The sequence below is a fragment of the Buteo buteo genome, chromosome 31 (assembly GCF_964188355.1).
Source record: "Buteo buteo chromosome 31, bButBut1.hap1.1, whole genome shotgun sequence".
Taxonomy (NCBI): domain Eukaryota; kingdom Metazoa; phylum Chordata; class Aves; order Accipitriformes; family Accipitridae; genus Buteo; species Buteo buteo.
Genome location: NC_134201.1, coordinates 633,665 through 651,274, shown reverse-complemented (window position 1 = coordinate 651,274; position 17,610 = coordinate 633,665). Strand labels below are relative to the sequence as shown.

General features: G+C 54.3%; 1 protein-coding gene across 1 annotated transcript; it reads right to left on the bottom strand.

Moving 5' to 3' along the window:
- Nucleotides 1-15,421: 15,421 nt before the first annotated feature.
- Nucleotides 15,422-16,378, bottom strand: LOC142026108 (olfactory receptor 14A16-like). Its single transcript, XM_075018944.1, has one exon. It carries the CDS (start codon nucleotides 16,376-16,378, stop codon nucleotides 15,422-15,424), a length of 957 nt encoding a protein of 318 aa, XP_074875045.1.
- Between the last annotated feature and the right edge of the window lie 1,232 nt (nucleotides 16,379-17,610).

Sequence of the window (17,610 nt, the reverse complement as noted above, 5' to 3'; positions counted from 1 at the left end):
TGGGGCCAGGTCCTGCCCCAAAGTGTGCTTCCTTATGAGCTTCAACAGCAGACCCACAGCCCAGCTGCTTACAAACCACTGCCGCATTGTTCATGCTCCAGCCGTCATCACATACAGTCCCCCACTCGCCATTGTGTTTCACCTCCACTCTTCCAGCACAGTGACTGCCACCATTCACCAGCCTCACCTCCACAGCACCTTCAAACACCAGCATGGGATGGGTCAGGAGAGTGCCAAACCCCAGCACTGCAGGTCTGGGGGAACCCCCTACCTGGGCCAAATCACATGTACTGGGGTAGGAGCCCTCTCCCCTCCAGGCTGTCCCCAGATCAGTGGAGGGGTCCCTTCTATCCCCATGGACTGCACAAGGCTGTGGGTGCCCAGTTCCAGACCAGCTGGGTCACTCACCATCCCAATGCACAAGGCAGCTCTTCCCACCCCAACAGCCACCTGCCCCCCACCCACACCCACCCCCACACTGCCCAGCGCTGCACTGGGCACCCTCTACTCCCAAGCCCAGCACCCCCTCAACAGCTCCTTGTACCCAGGCCTGCAGCTTCCAGCACCAGCCTGCACCTGCCTCAGCATCATCCAAACCCACCCCCACCCCAGGGCTTTTCACGTTCCTCACCCCTGGTATCAGCCCAGTCCATGCCCTGGGCCAAGCTCCCCAGGAAGGATATTTCTCTACTGTAGATACCCCGGTCCCCTTCTCTCTGTGGAGTCCAAACCGCTCTCATGGGGTCAGGGGGCCCCTGAACCAAAGGGGCAGTGAGCAGCACACAAACCCTCCAAGGTACCCTAGAGCTCCGCAGTGCCCTGGGCATCTGTGGGTGCTGCCATCACCAGCTAGGCCACCACCAGCTCCAGAGGTACAGTGCTGGGGAACAGGGGATCCCAAAGGGGTACCCCAGGACAGGGTGTCTATAAATCGAGCCAGGAACAGGCTGCCCTGAACACTGGAGCCCTGGAAAAGGAGCTATTCTTGCCAACCCACCCAGATGGGCACAGGGAAAGGCACAGGGTCCATGGACCTGAGCACCTTCTGCCCCTCATCTCCGTAGCACCTGCAAAGAAACCCCATTCCCAGACAAATCCCAATGACCACACTGGTACCTGCTGGCCCTGGGCTGTGGGACAAGGGAGGCAGCACTTACCCCTGCACAGCTGTACCCAGAGGAGCAGCCACAGCACCTGAGGGGACAGGAGTCCCTCAGTGCCCATCCTGAGAGTCCTGCCCTGCCAGCGCAGCCCTGCTGCACCCCACTCCCTGTCACGGCTCCCGGGAACTCACGGGGACAACAGCAATGGGAGGGTTATATATCTCTGCAGATGCCAACCCAGCTACAGGAGGAGCCAATTGAAGCAGCAGCACCTTTTTAGACATTATCGGGAACCATCTCCCCTCCGACACAGCCCAGCCCTCCAATGAACTTCTCCAGCACCATTCATGACCATATATGAGAGATGGCTCCGCTACAGGTGTCACGTCACTGTGGTGGGGGGCCGACACAAGACAGGGCCAGTTGTGGGGGGGGAACAGGTTTTTCACCCCCTGAACTGTGCCATGTGGACTAGGAGCACTGAGCATCTCCTGCACTGGGCACATCCAAGAGTCCCAGGTGCGAGTGTCCAGCCACCCCTGTGCCATGGGAATCACAGGGCTGAGACTGCACCGGGGGCTGTGTCAGGAAGGGAAGGAAACAGCCCCTGCCTCTGCTTGAGACCTTGCTCTGCTGGGAGCAGCAGCTGGGAAAGGTCCTTGGCCAGGGGAAGAGCTCCATTCCACGAGTGCTGGTTCATTCGTCCCTCCCCGGAGAGCCCCATGGTGGGTCCCTCGCAGAAGTCGGAGACGGAGCTGGGACATGTCCCTGCCCAGCAGCAGACATGCAGCCCAGAGGCTCAAATGTGTCCCTGACTCTCGGCATGTCACCGAGGGGCCATTATTCCCCGCGGGTGGCTCGGGAGCTGCAGCCTGCAGGTGCACAAACCACAGCCCACGTGACCTCGCAGAGCTCCCCGCGCTCCGGAGGAAGTCTGTGGTTTTCTCCTGGCGCCGTGCCCAGGCACATCCCTGCGGTGCCCCCGAGCCACCCCTACCCCGACTGCTCCATCCAGGGCTGCAGGGGCTGCTCCTTCGGCCTCGCAGAGACGGGGCCGGGCGCATCCCGTCCCCTCTGATGCCCTTGTGACAGCACACGGCCGCTCTGCACCGAGCCCCGCAGCCATGGGGTGCCATCGGTGGCGTGAACACTGCCATCCTCCCACGGCCACCACTGCATGCTCATGATTTATACTGGAAGTGACCTCACACCCCCTCCTACTGCCACCACTGCATGTGCCTGAGTTACAGTGCCACACGTGTGGGTGCGGTGGATGGACTTCTGCTAACGATGGTTCTTCCATAAAGCCGTGTTTGGTTGTGGTCTGAATATTATTTTGGTGACACCAGAAGCACCTACCCAATCTATGTGCCAGCTCCTGGCCTATCAGCTCTCCAGGCACCAGTGACATCACAAGTTCATCCATACACAGCCACGCGCATACTCCTAGCCTATCTGCTACTCAGCCACAGGTGACGTCATACTGTCTGCATCTGACATGGGCCTGCTCCTGGCCTATCAGCTATTCAGACACCAATGACCTCAAAACCACCAACACCAACTAGGGGCCTGCTCCTGCCCTATCAGCTACTCAGGCAGCAGTGACATTAGAAGCACCTACACGTGCCATTGGCCTACTCCAGGCCTATGAGCTACTCAGGCAGGAGTGACCTCATGAGCACAGACACAAGCCATGGGCCAGCTCCTGCTCTATCAGCTACTCAGGCACCAGTGACCTCAAAACAACCTACACATACCTGTCGCGGTTTAACCCCGGCTGGCAGCTAAGTTCCACACAGTCGCTTGCTCACTATTTCACTAAATAAAAAGTTACTTCTATCCCAGCCAAAACCAGTACAATGCGAGATCCCTGCTCCTGCCCTATCAGCTTTATTAGTGTTATCATTATCATTATTAGTTTCTTCTTTTCTGTTCTATTAAGCTGTTCTTATCTCAACCCACGAGTTTTACTACTTTTCCCGAATTTTTCCCTCGTCCCACTGGGTGTGGGGGGGAGTGAGTGAGCGGCTGTGTGGTGCTTAGCTGCTGGCTGGGGTTAAACCATGACACTCCCTCTTACCTATCAGCTACTCAGGCACCAGTGAGCTGGCCACCACATAGCCACCTACTTGCTATCTGCTTGCCTGTGAGATGCAAAGGCACAAGTGACCTCGCAAGCTCTGACTCAAGCCACGCCCCTACTCTTGGCCTACCAGCTACTCAGGTATCAGTAATCTCACAACCACTTACACAAGCCACCTGCCAGCTCCCAGCCTATGATCTACTCAGGCACCACTGACCTTACAAGCCCATACCAACCTATTTTCTATGTGCTCGTCTGGTGGGGTCACCCCATGTGGCAGCCCCCACCCAGTCACTTGCTCACTCCCCACCAGGGGCATGGGGGAGGAAAGTGGAAGGACAAAAGCGAGAAAACAGATCTCATGGGTCGAGATAAAGACAGTTTAATAACTGGATTACCTCTTTTAATTTGAAGAACGCCCAGCACTCCCCTAGTCTATTGCTGACTACAATGTCATATCGTGTGGAATATCCCTTTGGTCTGTTGGTGCCAGCTGTCCTTACTTTGTCCCATCCCAGCCTCTTGTCACCCCCAGCCTCCTCGCTGTCGGGGCAGAGTGAGAAATACAGAAGGCCCTGATGCTGTGCAAGCGCTGCTCAGCAGTAGCTACAATGTCAGTGTGTTATCAGCCAACACTCTTGAGTACCAAGGCAAAGCTTGGCACCACAGGGGCTGCTAACAAGAAAACTAACGCCATCCCAGCCAGACCCAGTACAATCTTCACACCTCGTTCCCTCCCGTGTACATCCTGCTCAGGTCCTACAGGATTCAATACATTTACATCCACCATCACTACCCCCTTCCCCATCCTTTGACATGACACACACACACAGCATACTGGATTTGGCTGATGTGGCTCAGGTGGACCTGCACAAGTGCCAGCACACTCCTGACCTCTCCCCTCTCTCAGTCAGCCAGAGCTGTTTGAAACATTCAATCAGGTTATCAGCCTAAGGACAAGGAAATGTGTATAGCACCAGTCTGCACCCCACAGTGCTCTTACAAGTAGCTGTGAGATCCCCCACAACCCCATGGGGAAAGGGAGTTCCCCACTACCACCCTCCCTCTCTGCTTGGAACCTCGAAAGCCACTTTGCAGTTCCTGGGCTTACTGGCTAGTTCCTCTCGTCCACATGGTCTCTTTTGAGATCCTCTTCAGGTCTTTTCTGTATAGCCCCCAAGCACGTATTCTTCTGAAGTTGGCACTTTGTCCTGCTTTTCCATGTTTGCAGATGGCATTGCCTGTGTCTTGCAGCACCGAGGAAAGCTCAGAGCCTGCCCCAGTAACCCTGCATGGCCATCCTGCTAGGCTGGGCTGGCATATGGAGGCCTCCTAGGTCGGTTCACAGGAGTGGACGCTTCTTGGTATGTTAACAGGACTTGCACTGGGGGCTCCTTGGTGACCGCCTGGGAGGGGGCCATAGCCCTTGGGCATGTTCCACCTTGCCTGTGTCCTCCCCACCCTCTTGAAGTTCCCCCCAACCCAGACATGTCTGGACTTCTTCTGCAGCCTGGTAAAGTGGGGGACCTCGAGCCACCCTTGTACTTTTCTTTCTGTTCACATTTAAACTCTAATTGTTCATTCCATTAGCTCTTATTAAAGGTTTTATCCATTTTATACCAGGTCTACTCCAACAGCGACGGTAGAGAGTCCAGGTCTACCCCAACGGTGCAGCAGGGAGGCCAGGTGTACCCCGATCCCTTGGGTAGGTAGGCCTGGTCTACTCCACCTGCACGGGTAAGGTGGCCAGGTCTACCCTACCAGCATAGTTAGGGAGGCCAGGTCTACCCCGCCCGCCTGGGTAGGAAGACTATGTCTACCCCACCGGAACCGGTAGGGAGGCCAGGTCTACCCCACCTGCTTGGGCAGGGTGGGCATGTGTACCCCACCCCTCGAGTAGTGAGGCCTGATCTACCGCACCGGTGACAGTCGAGAGGCCAGGTCTACCCCGCCTGCGCAGTTTGGGAGGCTGGGTCTAGCCCACCCTTGACAGCAGGTAGGCCTGGTCTACCCCGCCTGTGCCAGTAGGCATGCCAAGTCTACCCTGCCTGCACGGTTAGGGAGGCCAGGTCTACTTGTGCCACGCAGGTAGGCAGGCTAGGTGAACACCACCAGCGCAGCAGGGAGGCCAGGTCTACCCATCCGGCAACAATAGCGAGGCCAGGTCTACTCCATCCGCTCGGGTAGGGAAACCAGGTCTACACCACTGGCGCTCATACGGAGGCCAGGTCTATCCCGCCCGCTCGGGTAGGGAAACCAGGTCTACACCACTGGCATTCATAGGGAGGCAAGGTCTACCATGCCTGTGCGGTTAGGGAGGCCAGATTTACCCCGCCTTTTCAGGTAGGGAGGCCTGGTCTACCGGGTTGTGCAGGTAGGGAGGCCTGGTCTACCCTGCCTACGTGGGTAGGGAGGCCAGTTCTACCCCGCCCACGTAATTAGGGAGGCCCGGTCTACCCTGCCGTGCAGTTAGGGAGGCCTGGTCTACACCACCGGCGCCAATAGGGAGTCCAGGTCTACCCCTCCCGCTTGGGTAGGGAGACCATGTCTACCCCACTGGTGCCGGTAGGGAGCCCAGGTCTACCCTGCCCTTGCCAGTAGGGAGTTCTGGTCTACCCCGCCCGCGTGGGTAGGGAAGCCAGGTCTACCCCACCTGCTCGGGTAGGGAGACCAGGTCTACCCCATCAGCACAGCAGTGAGGTCAGTTCTACCCCACCGGCGCCAGTAGGGAGGCCAGGAGTACCCCGCCCGTGTGGTTAGGGAGGCCTGGTCTACCCAGCCTTTGACAGTAGGGAGGCCAGGTCTATCCCGTCCACTCGGGTAGGGAGGCCAGTTCTACCCCACTGGCACTGCTGGTGTGGGCTTGTCTACCCCACCCGCGCGATTAGGGAGGCCTGGTCTACCCTGCTTTTGCCGGTAGGGAGGCCAGGCCTACCCCACCCGCTCAGGTACGGAGGCCAGGTGTACCCCACCCCTCAGGTTGTGAGGCCTGGTCTACCCCACTGGCGCTGTTCGGGAGGCCAAGTCTACCATGAACACATGGTTAGGGATGCCAGGCCTATCCTGCCCACGCGGATAGGGAGACCTGGTCAAACCCACCCACTAGACTAGGGAGGCCAGATCTACCCTGTCCTTGCCGGTAGGGAGGCCAGGTCTACCCCGCGTGCGTGGTTAGAGAGGCCTGGTCTACCCTGCCTCCTCAGGTAGGGAGGCCAGGTTTGTCCCACTGGTGCAGCAGGGAGGCCAGGTTTACCCCACCAGCACTGGTAGGGAGTCTAGGTCTACCCTGCCCTCTCAGGTGGGGAGAAAAGGTCTACACCTCTGTCACCGGTAGGGAGGCCAGTTCTACCCCGCCCGTGCAGTTAGGGAGGCATGGTTTCCCCCACCGGCACCGGTAGGGAGGCCAGGTCTACCCTGCCCACACGGTTAGGGAGGCTAGGTCAACCCCATCATTGCAGGTAGGGAGGCCAGGTCTACGCCGCCCGCGTGGTTAGGGAGACCAGGTATACCCCACTGGAGGCAGTGGGGAGGCCTGGTCTACCCATCCCATGCAGGTAGGGACGCCAGGTCAACCCCACTGGCGCCAGCAGGGAGGCCAGGTCTACCCTGCCCTCTCGGGTAGGGAGACCATGTCTACACCACCAGCACCTGTATGGAGGCCAGATCTACCCCGCCTTTACCAGTAGGGAGGACTGGTCTAACCCGCCTGTCTGGGTAGTGAGACCAGGTCTACCCCACCGGCGCCATTAGGGAGGCTTGGTCTACACCACCCGCATGGTTAGAGAGGCCAGGTTACCTGTACGCATGGATAGGGAGGCCAGGTATACCCCACCGGCGCCAGTCGAGAGGCTTGGACTACCTTGCCCATGCAGTTTGGGAGGCCATGTCTACCCCATCGGGGCAGGTAGGGAGGTCCAGGTCTGCCCTGCCTGCTTGGCAGTGAGTAAACAATCTAGGAGGTTCCTGGAGTGTGTGGAAGATAACTTCCTGACACAGCTGTTGGGTGAGCCAACCAGGGGAGCAGCCTTGCTAGATCTGTTGTTTATGCACAGGGAAGGATTGGTGGGAGGCGTGATGGTCAGAGGCCGTCTTGGGCTTAGCGACCATGAAATGATAGAATTCTCAATTCTTGGTGAGGCAAAGAAGGTGGTCAGCAAAACCACCACTATGGACTTCCGGAGGGCTGACTTTGGCCTCTTCAAGGCACTGGTTGAGAGAGTCCCTTGGGAGCTAGTCCTGAAGGGCAAAGGGGTCCAGGAGGGATGGACATTCTTTAAGAAGGAAATCTTAATGGCTCAGGACCAGGCTATTCCCACATGCCGCAAGTCGAACTGCCGAGGAAAATGACCAGCCTGGCTGAATGGGGAGCTTTTGCTAGGACTCAAAAAAACAAAAAGGAGAGTTTATCATCTCTGGAGGAAAGGGCGGGCAACTTGGGAGGAGTACAGGGATCTTGTTAGATCATACAGAGAGAAAATTAGAAAGGCAAAAGCTCAGCTCGAACTCAATCTGGCCACTATTGTAAGGGACAACAAAAAATGTTTTTACAAATATGTTAACAGTAAAAAGAATCCCAAGGAGAATATTTTTCCTATAATGGATACAGAAGGGAAAGTAGCAACCGGTGATCAGGAAAAGGCCGAGGTACTTAATGCCTTCTTTGCTTCAGTCTTTAATAAGGAGACCAGTCATCCTCAGGGTACTCCACCCCTTGAGCTGGAAGGTAAGGATATAGAGCATAACATACCCCCCTTAATCCAGGAGGAAATAGTTACAGACCTACTACACCATCTGGACACTCACAAATCCATGGGACCTGATGGGATCCATCCAAGAGTACTGAGGGAACTGGCAGAGGTCTTTGCCAAATCACTCCCCATCATTGATCAGTGATCCTGGTCAACAGGGGAGGTCCCCAAGGACTAGAGGCTTGCCAATGTGACTCCCATTTATAAGAAGGGTTGGAGGGAGGATCCGGGGAACTACAGGCCTGTCAGCCTGACCTCGGTACCGGGGAAGATTATGGAATGGTTTGTCTTGTGAGTGCTCACATGGCAAGCCCAGGATAAGCAGGGGATTGGGCTCAGTCAGAGCCAAGGCAGAACAGGTCCAAGGTATTTCTTGTCTTGGCTTTGTCAGCTGCCTCTGCCACCAAGGCCTACCAGGCAAAACTGGTTTTGAGGCTCTGGACTTTAGGTTCTTCCTCACCTCTGCTTGGGGAGGTAGGGAGGTGTTGCACAGTTTCCCTACACTTGGCATTGCTCACCCTCACATCCTGCTGACCCAGGAAGAGGCCTGAGCCATGCATGAGAGACAGGATCTGCCTTCCCAGGGCCTGGGGATCAGGGCTTGGCCTTTCTGCTGCATAAAACAAACCAAGGGTTTTTTCAGCATTACAACCTCCTGCACAGTGCTTTTGCCTCCCTGCAATCACAGCCTCCAATTATCTTCTCTAACGAGTCCCTGGGGATACTTTGCCAGGAATGGCCGTCAGTGGAGCTCATTAATGCTTCCAGGTACTTTGCTTCTGACTTCGTCTTCTTGAGAACTTCATTTCAGTCTGCTCTCCGTAGCTGAGGTTCATGGGCTGAGCCTCAAACACACCATGGGGCTCATTAAAATACACAAAGCTCTAGGAAGCCATTTTTCTTCCTGCAATTTTCTTCAAGTCTTCAAGACTTGTACATCTAATTAGAAAAACTTCATAGTGTAGTTAAGGAGGAAGATTTCAAAGTGCACCTATACCCATGATTTTTTTCTTTTAAAGGATAGTTTGTCTTACTTTTCAGTATAGAGAAGAGGTGATAAAAGCATTCTCCAAGTGATAATGATCCAGAGTATCTGCTCTGGAGGTCTGGACAGCTAGGAAAAGCAGTCTCTTGAGGTCTGACACTGGATGGACACCCTTGCTCCTCACCTCTCAAACCTCAGCACTTCTGACATTGGCCACCTGGGGGCTTACATCTCTGTCCCTTGCCTCAGGCTTCTCCACTGATCTCTACAGCTGGAGGTTACAGCTCCATTGCATCATGTCCCCCCTGCTCTCCTTAGAGAGCTGGCTGCACACAGGCCCAGAAGAATTCTTCCTATTTGCAAGCAAAACAAAGTAAATAATTTTCACATTTCATAAACAATAAGTCACACTCCTCAACCACATGCGAAGTACAAGCTGCCCCTAATGAGGCTGCCTTTCTACAAGGGATAGTCTTATGAGAAATGTTTGTGACAGATACTAAAAAGTTAGAGATAAACACAATTAAAGAATTGGCTAAAGAGGCAATTAGACTACTGGAAGACAGGCAAGCTCTTAGCTCCCTGAAGCTCAAAGCAGCTGCATAGGGGAGAGGTATCTTGATGAACAAAGAGTAAGGGAAGGAGAGCAGTGGAGTATCATGGAAAGGGCCTTTGCCCAGGCAGTCTGCATCTGAAAAGATGACTTTCAGAAATGGTCATTGTATCAGGCCAAGTGTAAGTATATGAAAGACTAGAGCAACTAAATACACCGTAGGACAGGCAGAATAGTGGAAATGAAGTTACAGGGGAGAACTGATATTTCTTTGAATGTCCTCTTCAAAGTATCATGGAATTGGTAGGGGTCTCTTGAGAGTGAACACAACCCAACGTTGCACCCATCTTCTAAAGAGGCCAAAAGTGCAACCCAGGGAACAGCAGGCTGTACAAGGTCACTTTGATGAGAAATGTGCCATTGAGTGACTCCTCATGGGTGACATTTCTGGGCACCTAAAATAGGACAACTTCAGCATGGACTTCCAAGGGTAAATCAGGCCTTGCCAACGTGATTGTCGTCATGATGAAGGAAGTGCATTTGTGCATGAGGGGGGCACAGTGGATGTTGTTTACCTCCACTTCAGCAAGAATTTTGGCACGGTCTCCCTCAATATCCTTCTACTCAAGTTAGGACTTTATGGTCTGGATGGATAGACAAAGAGATGGGCAAAACACCAGTTCAATGATGAGGGTGAGAGCGCAGTGGTGAAGGGGCCGTACCCTACCTGGAGGCCAGTGGAACATATTGGGGCATTGTGGGGCTGCACAGGGGAGTCTCCTGGGCGCTGTGCAGTTTAACACCTGTATGCATGACCCAGAGGACACAATTCTCACCATGTTTGTTGATGGCAGTATACTGGGAGGACCATTCCTGTGCCTTGAGCTGTCATTCAGGGGAACCTAACAGGCAGAAGGACTGTCCTGTCAGGGACTTTGTGAGATACAAATAGTGTTGAATAGTGTTTGAATAGTGTTTGCACAGTGTCAAGGCCTTCTCTGTTTCTCACTCTGCTCCCTCCCAGCGAGTAGGCTGGGGGTGGGTGAGAGGTTGGGACAGAATGGGACACAGCAAGGCCAGCTGACCCCATCTGACCAAAGGGATATTCCATACCATATGACATCATGCTCAGCAATAAAAGCTCGGGCAGAGGAAGAAGTCCGTGGAGTTTCCTGTCATTCAAGGTGTCTGTTGAAGGGAGACTGGCTGGGTGTCACTCTGCTTGTGGGAGGTTGCAAGTGATTGCCCTTGCCTTGCCTGTTGGGTTGGCTTTATATTTGTTTTAATCTTTTTTCTTTCACCTATTATCTGTTTTTGTCCCAACCCATCAGCTGCAAAACAACCCCATGCAGCAGCATGGGTAGAGACGTGGCCGGCTAAGGAGTGCTCTGAGGAGAAGGGCCTGGGCAGCAGGATGATGCCGTATGAGCCAGTGGGCCTCCCATTTCAAAAGGAGAGTGGAGGAACTGGAGAAGGTCCGGAGGAGGTCTGCCAAGGTGGAGTGAGGGGCTTAAGGCATGAGCTGTGAGGAGAGTCTGAGGGAACTGGGCCTCTCCAGCCTGCTGAAGAAGGCCTGGGGCCACCTAAGAAGAGTCTACAGCTACCTGGAGAGGTGGTGGAGCCAAGCTCTCTTCTGCAGTGGCCAATGATATGACAGATGCAACAGCCACAAATTGCCTCTTGGGAGCTTTAGCCTGAGCCTGAGGAAAAATAAAATGGACTAGGAGGAGTGTTGTTCTGATCTCCACCTTTGGAGGTCTTCCTTGCTCCTCAAAGTCACAGCCAGCCTGGAGGCTGGACTACAGACTCCCCAACAGCCTCTTGCCCACCAGCCCTTCCAGGAGCCTGTGCCTTGCCACACACTGTACAAGAAGAGATAAAGTTGGAGGCAAGGGTCTCTACATCATACGCTTATTGGATAATTCAGGGTAGAAGGGAGCTCAGGTGGTCTGTAGTCCAATCCTCAGCTCCAAGCAGGGCCAGCTCTGAGGTCAGACCAGGTTGCTCAGTAAATGTCGGCATCCACAGAGAGAGCTGACACATGAACCAGGCATCTAAGCCACCATTACAGAAATGGAGACGAGGCATTTGACCAGCTCCCTGAACACAGGGTGTGTTCAGCTCTGGGTATGCCACACCTCCTAGACATTCCTGGGAACATCCACCTTCTTGTCCACAGGAGTGGGTTCCTTATGCAAGTTTCCTGGCATATCTGCAGACCAATTGGGTGCTTTAGGCTGCAAAGAGAATTGAAAGAAAGCCTGTGACTGGGGCACTATCAGATTAATTGCTACAAGAGAGGGAGATGGAGGGATCTCAGAGCTGCCAGGTTCCTGCTGAAGATTTAAGGCCTCTGAGATAGCAGCAGAAGATACCAGTTTTGAACTGGCATAGTCTTTAGATCATTTCACATGTGATGGCTCTGCTCCCCCATTTCATTCATTGGCACCTGGAAACCACCCCTGCTTTTCCTTCCTCTCCTCCAAAACCTGACCAAGGGATGACAGGAAGAAAGGAAGCAGAAAGGCCCTAGGCCTCCATGGCACAGCAGGGGTCTGGCACTTGGGGGGCTACAGGGTCCTTCCATTGTGCATCCCATAAAGGATCAAGCTGGGAAGTGAGGCTGCGAGTCCGAATCAACAAGGTCCATGGACAGGCAGGTCTGTGTCTCTGGCTGTGTCTGGAGACCAGTAGCCCTACAGCATAGATCAAGCTGGGGCTGAAACTCAGGCCTAGGCTTCAATGGTCTCCTGGGCCCATGGACAGAGGTGTGGGTGGAGGCCGCAGGTGATGCTGCTCAGGGCCCTGACACTGCCATCTTAGACCCCACCTGCCAGTGCCCTCAATAGGCCAAATTCTCATTCCCTGATGGGCAGGGTCTGTCTGCTCTCTTCTACTCTCCTTCTTCCCATCCCTGGGGATCTGGGAGACCCCAATTTCATGGTCACTATGGTCAAGGCTGACACCAGTCTTCACATCCCTGACCAGCTCTTCCTCTTCTGGGAGTTCCAGGTCCAGGTGAGCATCAGACTGGATGGCCTATTCAGAAGCTGAGCCACACAGAAGCTCCCACCTCATCAGTTGCCTGTCCCATAGAGAATGTCCACACTTATCTGAGCTGCCCTGACATCACACAAGGCATCCCCCACTTCTCACCTTCTGTGTCGCTCTCTCCTAAGCATGTTGTGCCTCCATTCACCAAAAAACCCGTGGGAGCTGTCCTTCCTCACCTCAGCTTATTCCACTCATGTCACAGCTCTGCCATGGTCCGCAGCGCTCCCGCTGTCCGCGGCCCAGGCGGTGGGATTTGATGCCCATGAGGACTGCAGCACCTCAGATGTGGCTCCAGGGCCAAGGGCAGGCTTGTAACAAGGAAAGCTTCTACCAAGCGATGGGAGCCCTTGTCTAGAAAGACTTGGCTTCTGAGCAGAGGCATGCTGGAGTAGATGGCAGGTGGCAACATCATGATGAATGAGGTTCCCACAAAGAGCAAAAGCTGCAGTCCCCGATCCCTGAGCCCAGGCCTGGGCTGTGCAGCCCTGGCAGGAGAGGGGTTTGCTGACCCAGGTGACTCTGCAGCACTGTGGGACCTGTGTCAGAGGTGAAGCTCATCTTCAAGAAGGACAAGCCCCTGGGGGAGGACAGCCTGTGATGCAACCCCACTGTGGACATCATGCTGGGGATCAACCAGTTAGATAGCAGCTCCACAGAGAAGGACCTTGAGGTCCCAGAGGACAAGCAGCTGAGCATGGGCAAGCAATGCACCCTCATGACAAAGGCCAACAGCCTCCTGGGCTGCATTAGGAGAAGCCTTGCTGGCAGAGGGAGGGAGGTGATCCTTCCCCTCTACTCAGCACTGCTGAGGCCACAGCTGGAGTGCGGTGTCAAGTGCTGCGCTGCCCAGTGCATCATATTTGTTGACCTACTCAAGCAAGTGCAGCAAAGGGCCACAAAGCTGGTTTAAGGGACTGGAGAATCCCTCAGAGGACAAAAGGCTGAGAGATGTGGGACTGTTCAGCCTGGAGAAGAAAAGTCTTGGAGGCATATTATTAATGTGTATAAAAGTCCATCTGAACCCAAGAAAACACCGTTTGACTCTGTGGGTGGTTAAACACTGGAACAGGCTGCCCAGAGAGGTTGTGGAGTCCTCATCTGTGGAGGTATTCCATACCCACCTAGATAAGGTGCTGAGCAACATACTCTAGCTGACCCTTCCTCAGCTGAGGGGGTTGAACCGGATGGTCTCCAGAGGTCCCTTCCAATCTCAACATGTCTGTGATTCTGTGAGTATAAAGGAGAAAGGTAAGACAGAAAGAAATGACCCCCACATAGCCTTGAAAACAAATATTGTGGGATCCCATGGAGGAGAGCCAAGCTGGAACAGGGGAGAAGTGTGAGGAGGAAGGAGTGGCAGAGTTGTTCTGTACTGACTTTTAACCCCCTCTTCACCATCCCCCATGCACGTCTTCAGGTTGGGATGAGTAGAAGAATTTGCAGCAAGGGGGTAATGTGACCCTGCCTCCTGGCAGCTGCTTCATGGCGCCTGTCCTTGTGCTGGCCCAGCGCCAATGACCATACACGGTCCCATGGCCCCACTCTGCAGGCACAAAATGAGAAAGGGAAGAGTCAAGGTTGGGGACCTTCCCCCCATTGTGATCCCTATGATGGCCTTGAGATCACAGTTCTACCATGCCCCTCCTACTTTTGCAGCTTCCCCAGCACCTGAACCATGTCCTGCCCAAGCCTTGTTCTACACGGGGTTTTGCAGACAGCTCTGCTCTGCCAGGGTCTGGGGAAGGAGAGAAGCTGGGCAGGGCTGTCTGTTCCCCAAAACCAGCCTTGGGACCACCAGGAAGATGGAGGTGGCCTCACAGCAAAACTCACCTGTAAACCTGGGGTGACCAGCAAGTGCTGGAAATGGCCAATGAAAGATGCTGAGGGTGACAAAGTCCCTGAGCCACCTTTGAAGTCTGTCCACACCACCAAGGGCACAGACCAGACTCCCCCTCTCCCCTACACCTGCATGTCTTCCATGCTTGCCACAAGCCCTAGCTCTGAACGACAAAACCCCAGTGTGAGTCCTTGCCCTGCATGGTCACACTCTAAAAGCTATACACTGATATTTTTCTCTCCTGGGCACTTTCCAGCCCAGCACAGCTCGCCCTAAACTCTTCCCAGTTCCCTTGAACTCTTTCCACCTCCCCTGCCCTCTCCCCAGCACAGCCCAGTCTGGCATGGCCCCACAGCAGTGCCCACCACAGGGTGCGACAGAGCTCTGGGCACTCACCCCACAGCCCCAGACCCTCTGAAGGGCACAGCAGCTCCTCGGGGGTGGAGAGGGCTGAGCCCCAGGGGGAGAGGCACCTGTGGCACAAGGCCTGAGGAGATCCCCTTGTATGATGGAAATGCTGCTACGGAGGCCAGCTCTGTCACACAAGTGCCCATTGCCTGTCCTTGCCTGCAATCACAGGCCTGACACACAGCAGGACTCTAACCAAGCTTCAAGAGCACTCAGGCCTTCCACCAACCCAAGGGTTCAGAAGGAAAGTATGGAAGTGGGAAGAGAGAAGGTCAGAAAAGACCAAGCGCTGGTGCTCCCTGGCACTGCTGCTCTGCTGGGACTCCTTTCTTCTTCCCCTCTACACACAGGCACTGCTCCCTGCAGCTGCAGAGAAGGTCTTGGAGGAAGGATCTCAGGAAAAAAAGACACTGCAGGGCCCTTTATTCTGTTTAAACACACAGAGGGTATGGCTCCTTATTTGCAGAGCTTCCAGGGCACAGAAAAGCCTGGACAGACTATGAATTAGAAAGCAGAGAAATAAAGACATTTCTTTGTGGAAAGCATTCAGATAAGTAAAACAAAGTGAAATGGAAGGAATAAAACCACACCCAAAATCACCATAAAAAGACCAGCAAAAGACAGGTGGGGTCTGTAATGAAATACAAGTACTATGCAGAAGACAAGAGGCAGTTTATCCCTTCTGAAAAGCATCCAGTCGTTATTCTTCTGAAGGCACCCTTGATCTCATGGTTTCTCATGCTGTAGATGAGTGGGTTCACGGCTGGAGGCACCACGGAGTACAGAACTGCCACCAGCAGGTCCAGGGATGGGGAGGAGATGGAGGGGGGCTTCAGGTAGGCAATTGTGGCAGTGCTTACAAACAAGGAGACCACAACCAGGTGAGGGAGGCACGTGGAAAAGGCTTTGTGACGTCCCTGCTCGGAGGGGACCCTCAGCACAGCCCTGAAGATCTGCACATAGGACAGCACAATGAAAACAAAACAACCAAAGACTAAACAGGCACTAACCACAAGTACCCCAACTTCCCTGAGGTAGGCATCTGAGCAGGAGAGCTTGAGGATCTGGGGGATTTCACAGAAGAACTGGTCCACAGCATTGCCTTGGCAGAGGGGTAGTGAAAATGTATTGGCAGTGTGCAGCACAGCATTGAGGAACCCACAGCCCCAGGCAGCTGCTGCCATGTGGACACAAGCTCTGCTGCCCAGGAGGGTCCTGTAGTGCAGGGGTTTGCAGATGGCAACGTAGCGGTCATAGGCCATGACAGTGAGAAGAAAACACTCTGCTGAGATCAAAAATACTAACAGAAAGACCTGGGCAGCACATCCTGCATAGGAGATGGCCCTGTTGTTCCAGAGGGAGTTGGCCATGGATTTGGGGACAGTGGTGGAGATGGAGCCCAAGTCGAGGAGGGAGAGGTTGAGGAGGAAGAAGTACATGGCTGTGTGGAGGTGGTGGTCACAGGCTACAGCGGTGATGACGAGGCCATTTCCCAGGAGGGCAGCCAGGTAGATGCCCAGGAAGAGCCAGAAGTGCAAGAGCTGCAGCTCCCGTCTGTCTGCAAATGTCAGGAGGAGGAACTGGGTGATGGAGCTTCCGTTGGACATCTTCATCCCCTGGGAATGTGTTGCTGTCAAAGTAGAAAAAAGACAGTGAAGAGTCAGGGCATTATTGTCTGAGCAATATCACAGCCATTTCCCATAGGCCCTCCCACTCTCACACACACAGACCCTTGTCCTTTTCCTGGAGACCTTCCTTCAGGTCTGTGGCTGGAGCCCAGCTTGGTGCTGGCTGAGCGTGCAATGAAGAGCAGGGCCTCTGCCCATGGGCTCTTGGAAAGTCAGCCCTGCTCTGCAGCAGTGGGTTCATGGGATTGGTGCGGACAGGGGCCAGTCTGGTGTTTGACTTTGTCAGCTGAAACCGCTTCTAACACAGACGGGATTGGCTGCATCTGCACTCCCAGTGCTAAGGAATCAGGAAGGCAAAAGCAGTTTAAGAGTTCTAGGGTTTTTTACAGATGCCCACATCGCCCCTGGGGAGTTTTCTTACATCTCGGGAAACTTCAGCTTTTCTGCTGCACTCCGGGAGAACAGCGTGAGCCAGGCAAGTCAAGAGGATTGCCTGTGGCTTAGTGCAGAGAGAGGGGGACCTGCTCTGTCCTTCTGTCTAGTTCCCACTTGCACTGTGCTTGCACCTTTCTGAGATGGAGGGTGATCACGCTCCCCTGTTTTACCCTGAAAAGCCACCAGACACTGCTGAGAGCAGAGACATCCACTGCAGACCACCAAATGTCTCCCCCTTTCTCAAAGACTCAGCACCCTGCTTCTAGCCAAGGACACACCAGGCTGATTTCACCAGCTCAAGAGCATGTCCTCAGTCCTAGCATCTCTGTGCTTCTCCATGGGGCTTTCGGATCACAGAAAGCTGCTGTGAGACAGGTTTGCATCCTGCAGGGCAGCTAACAGTTTGGAAGGACACTCGGAGGTGATAGCCAAGTGACCTGATGTGATGGCATCTCTGTAAGGGAGAATCAGCTCATTCCCCAGCCCCACAGACACCATTGAGCATAACCCCTCAGACGATAGGAAAGCTGGGACACTTTTTCCCATGGACACACCTGCATGGGAGGACCCACAAGATCAGTGTGTAACTCTGCAGGTGAAATTCCCATCCCCAGAGAAACAGACAGCAGCAACAAGATGAGAGTAACACAGACAAGTGGAGAACCAAGGAAAAAGCAGAGATCGACTGGCTCAGAGAGGCAAGGGGAGAGGCAGCTGCTGTCTCAGGAAAGAGTTACCCTTTCCCAGCTGTGCATGCCACCTCCCAGACACCAGCA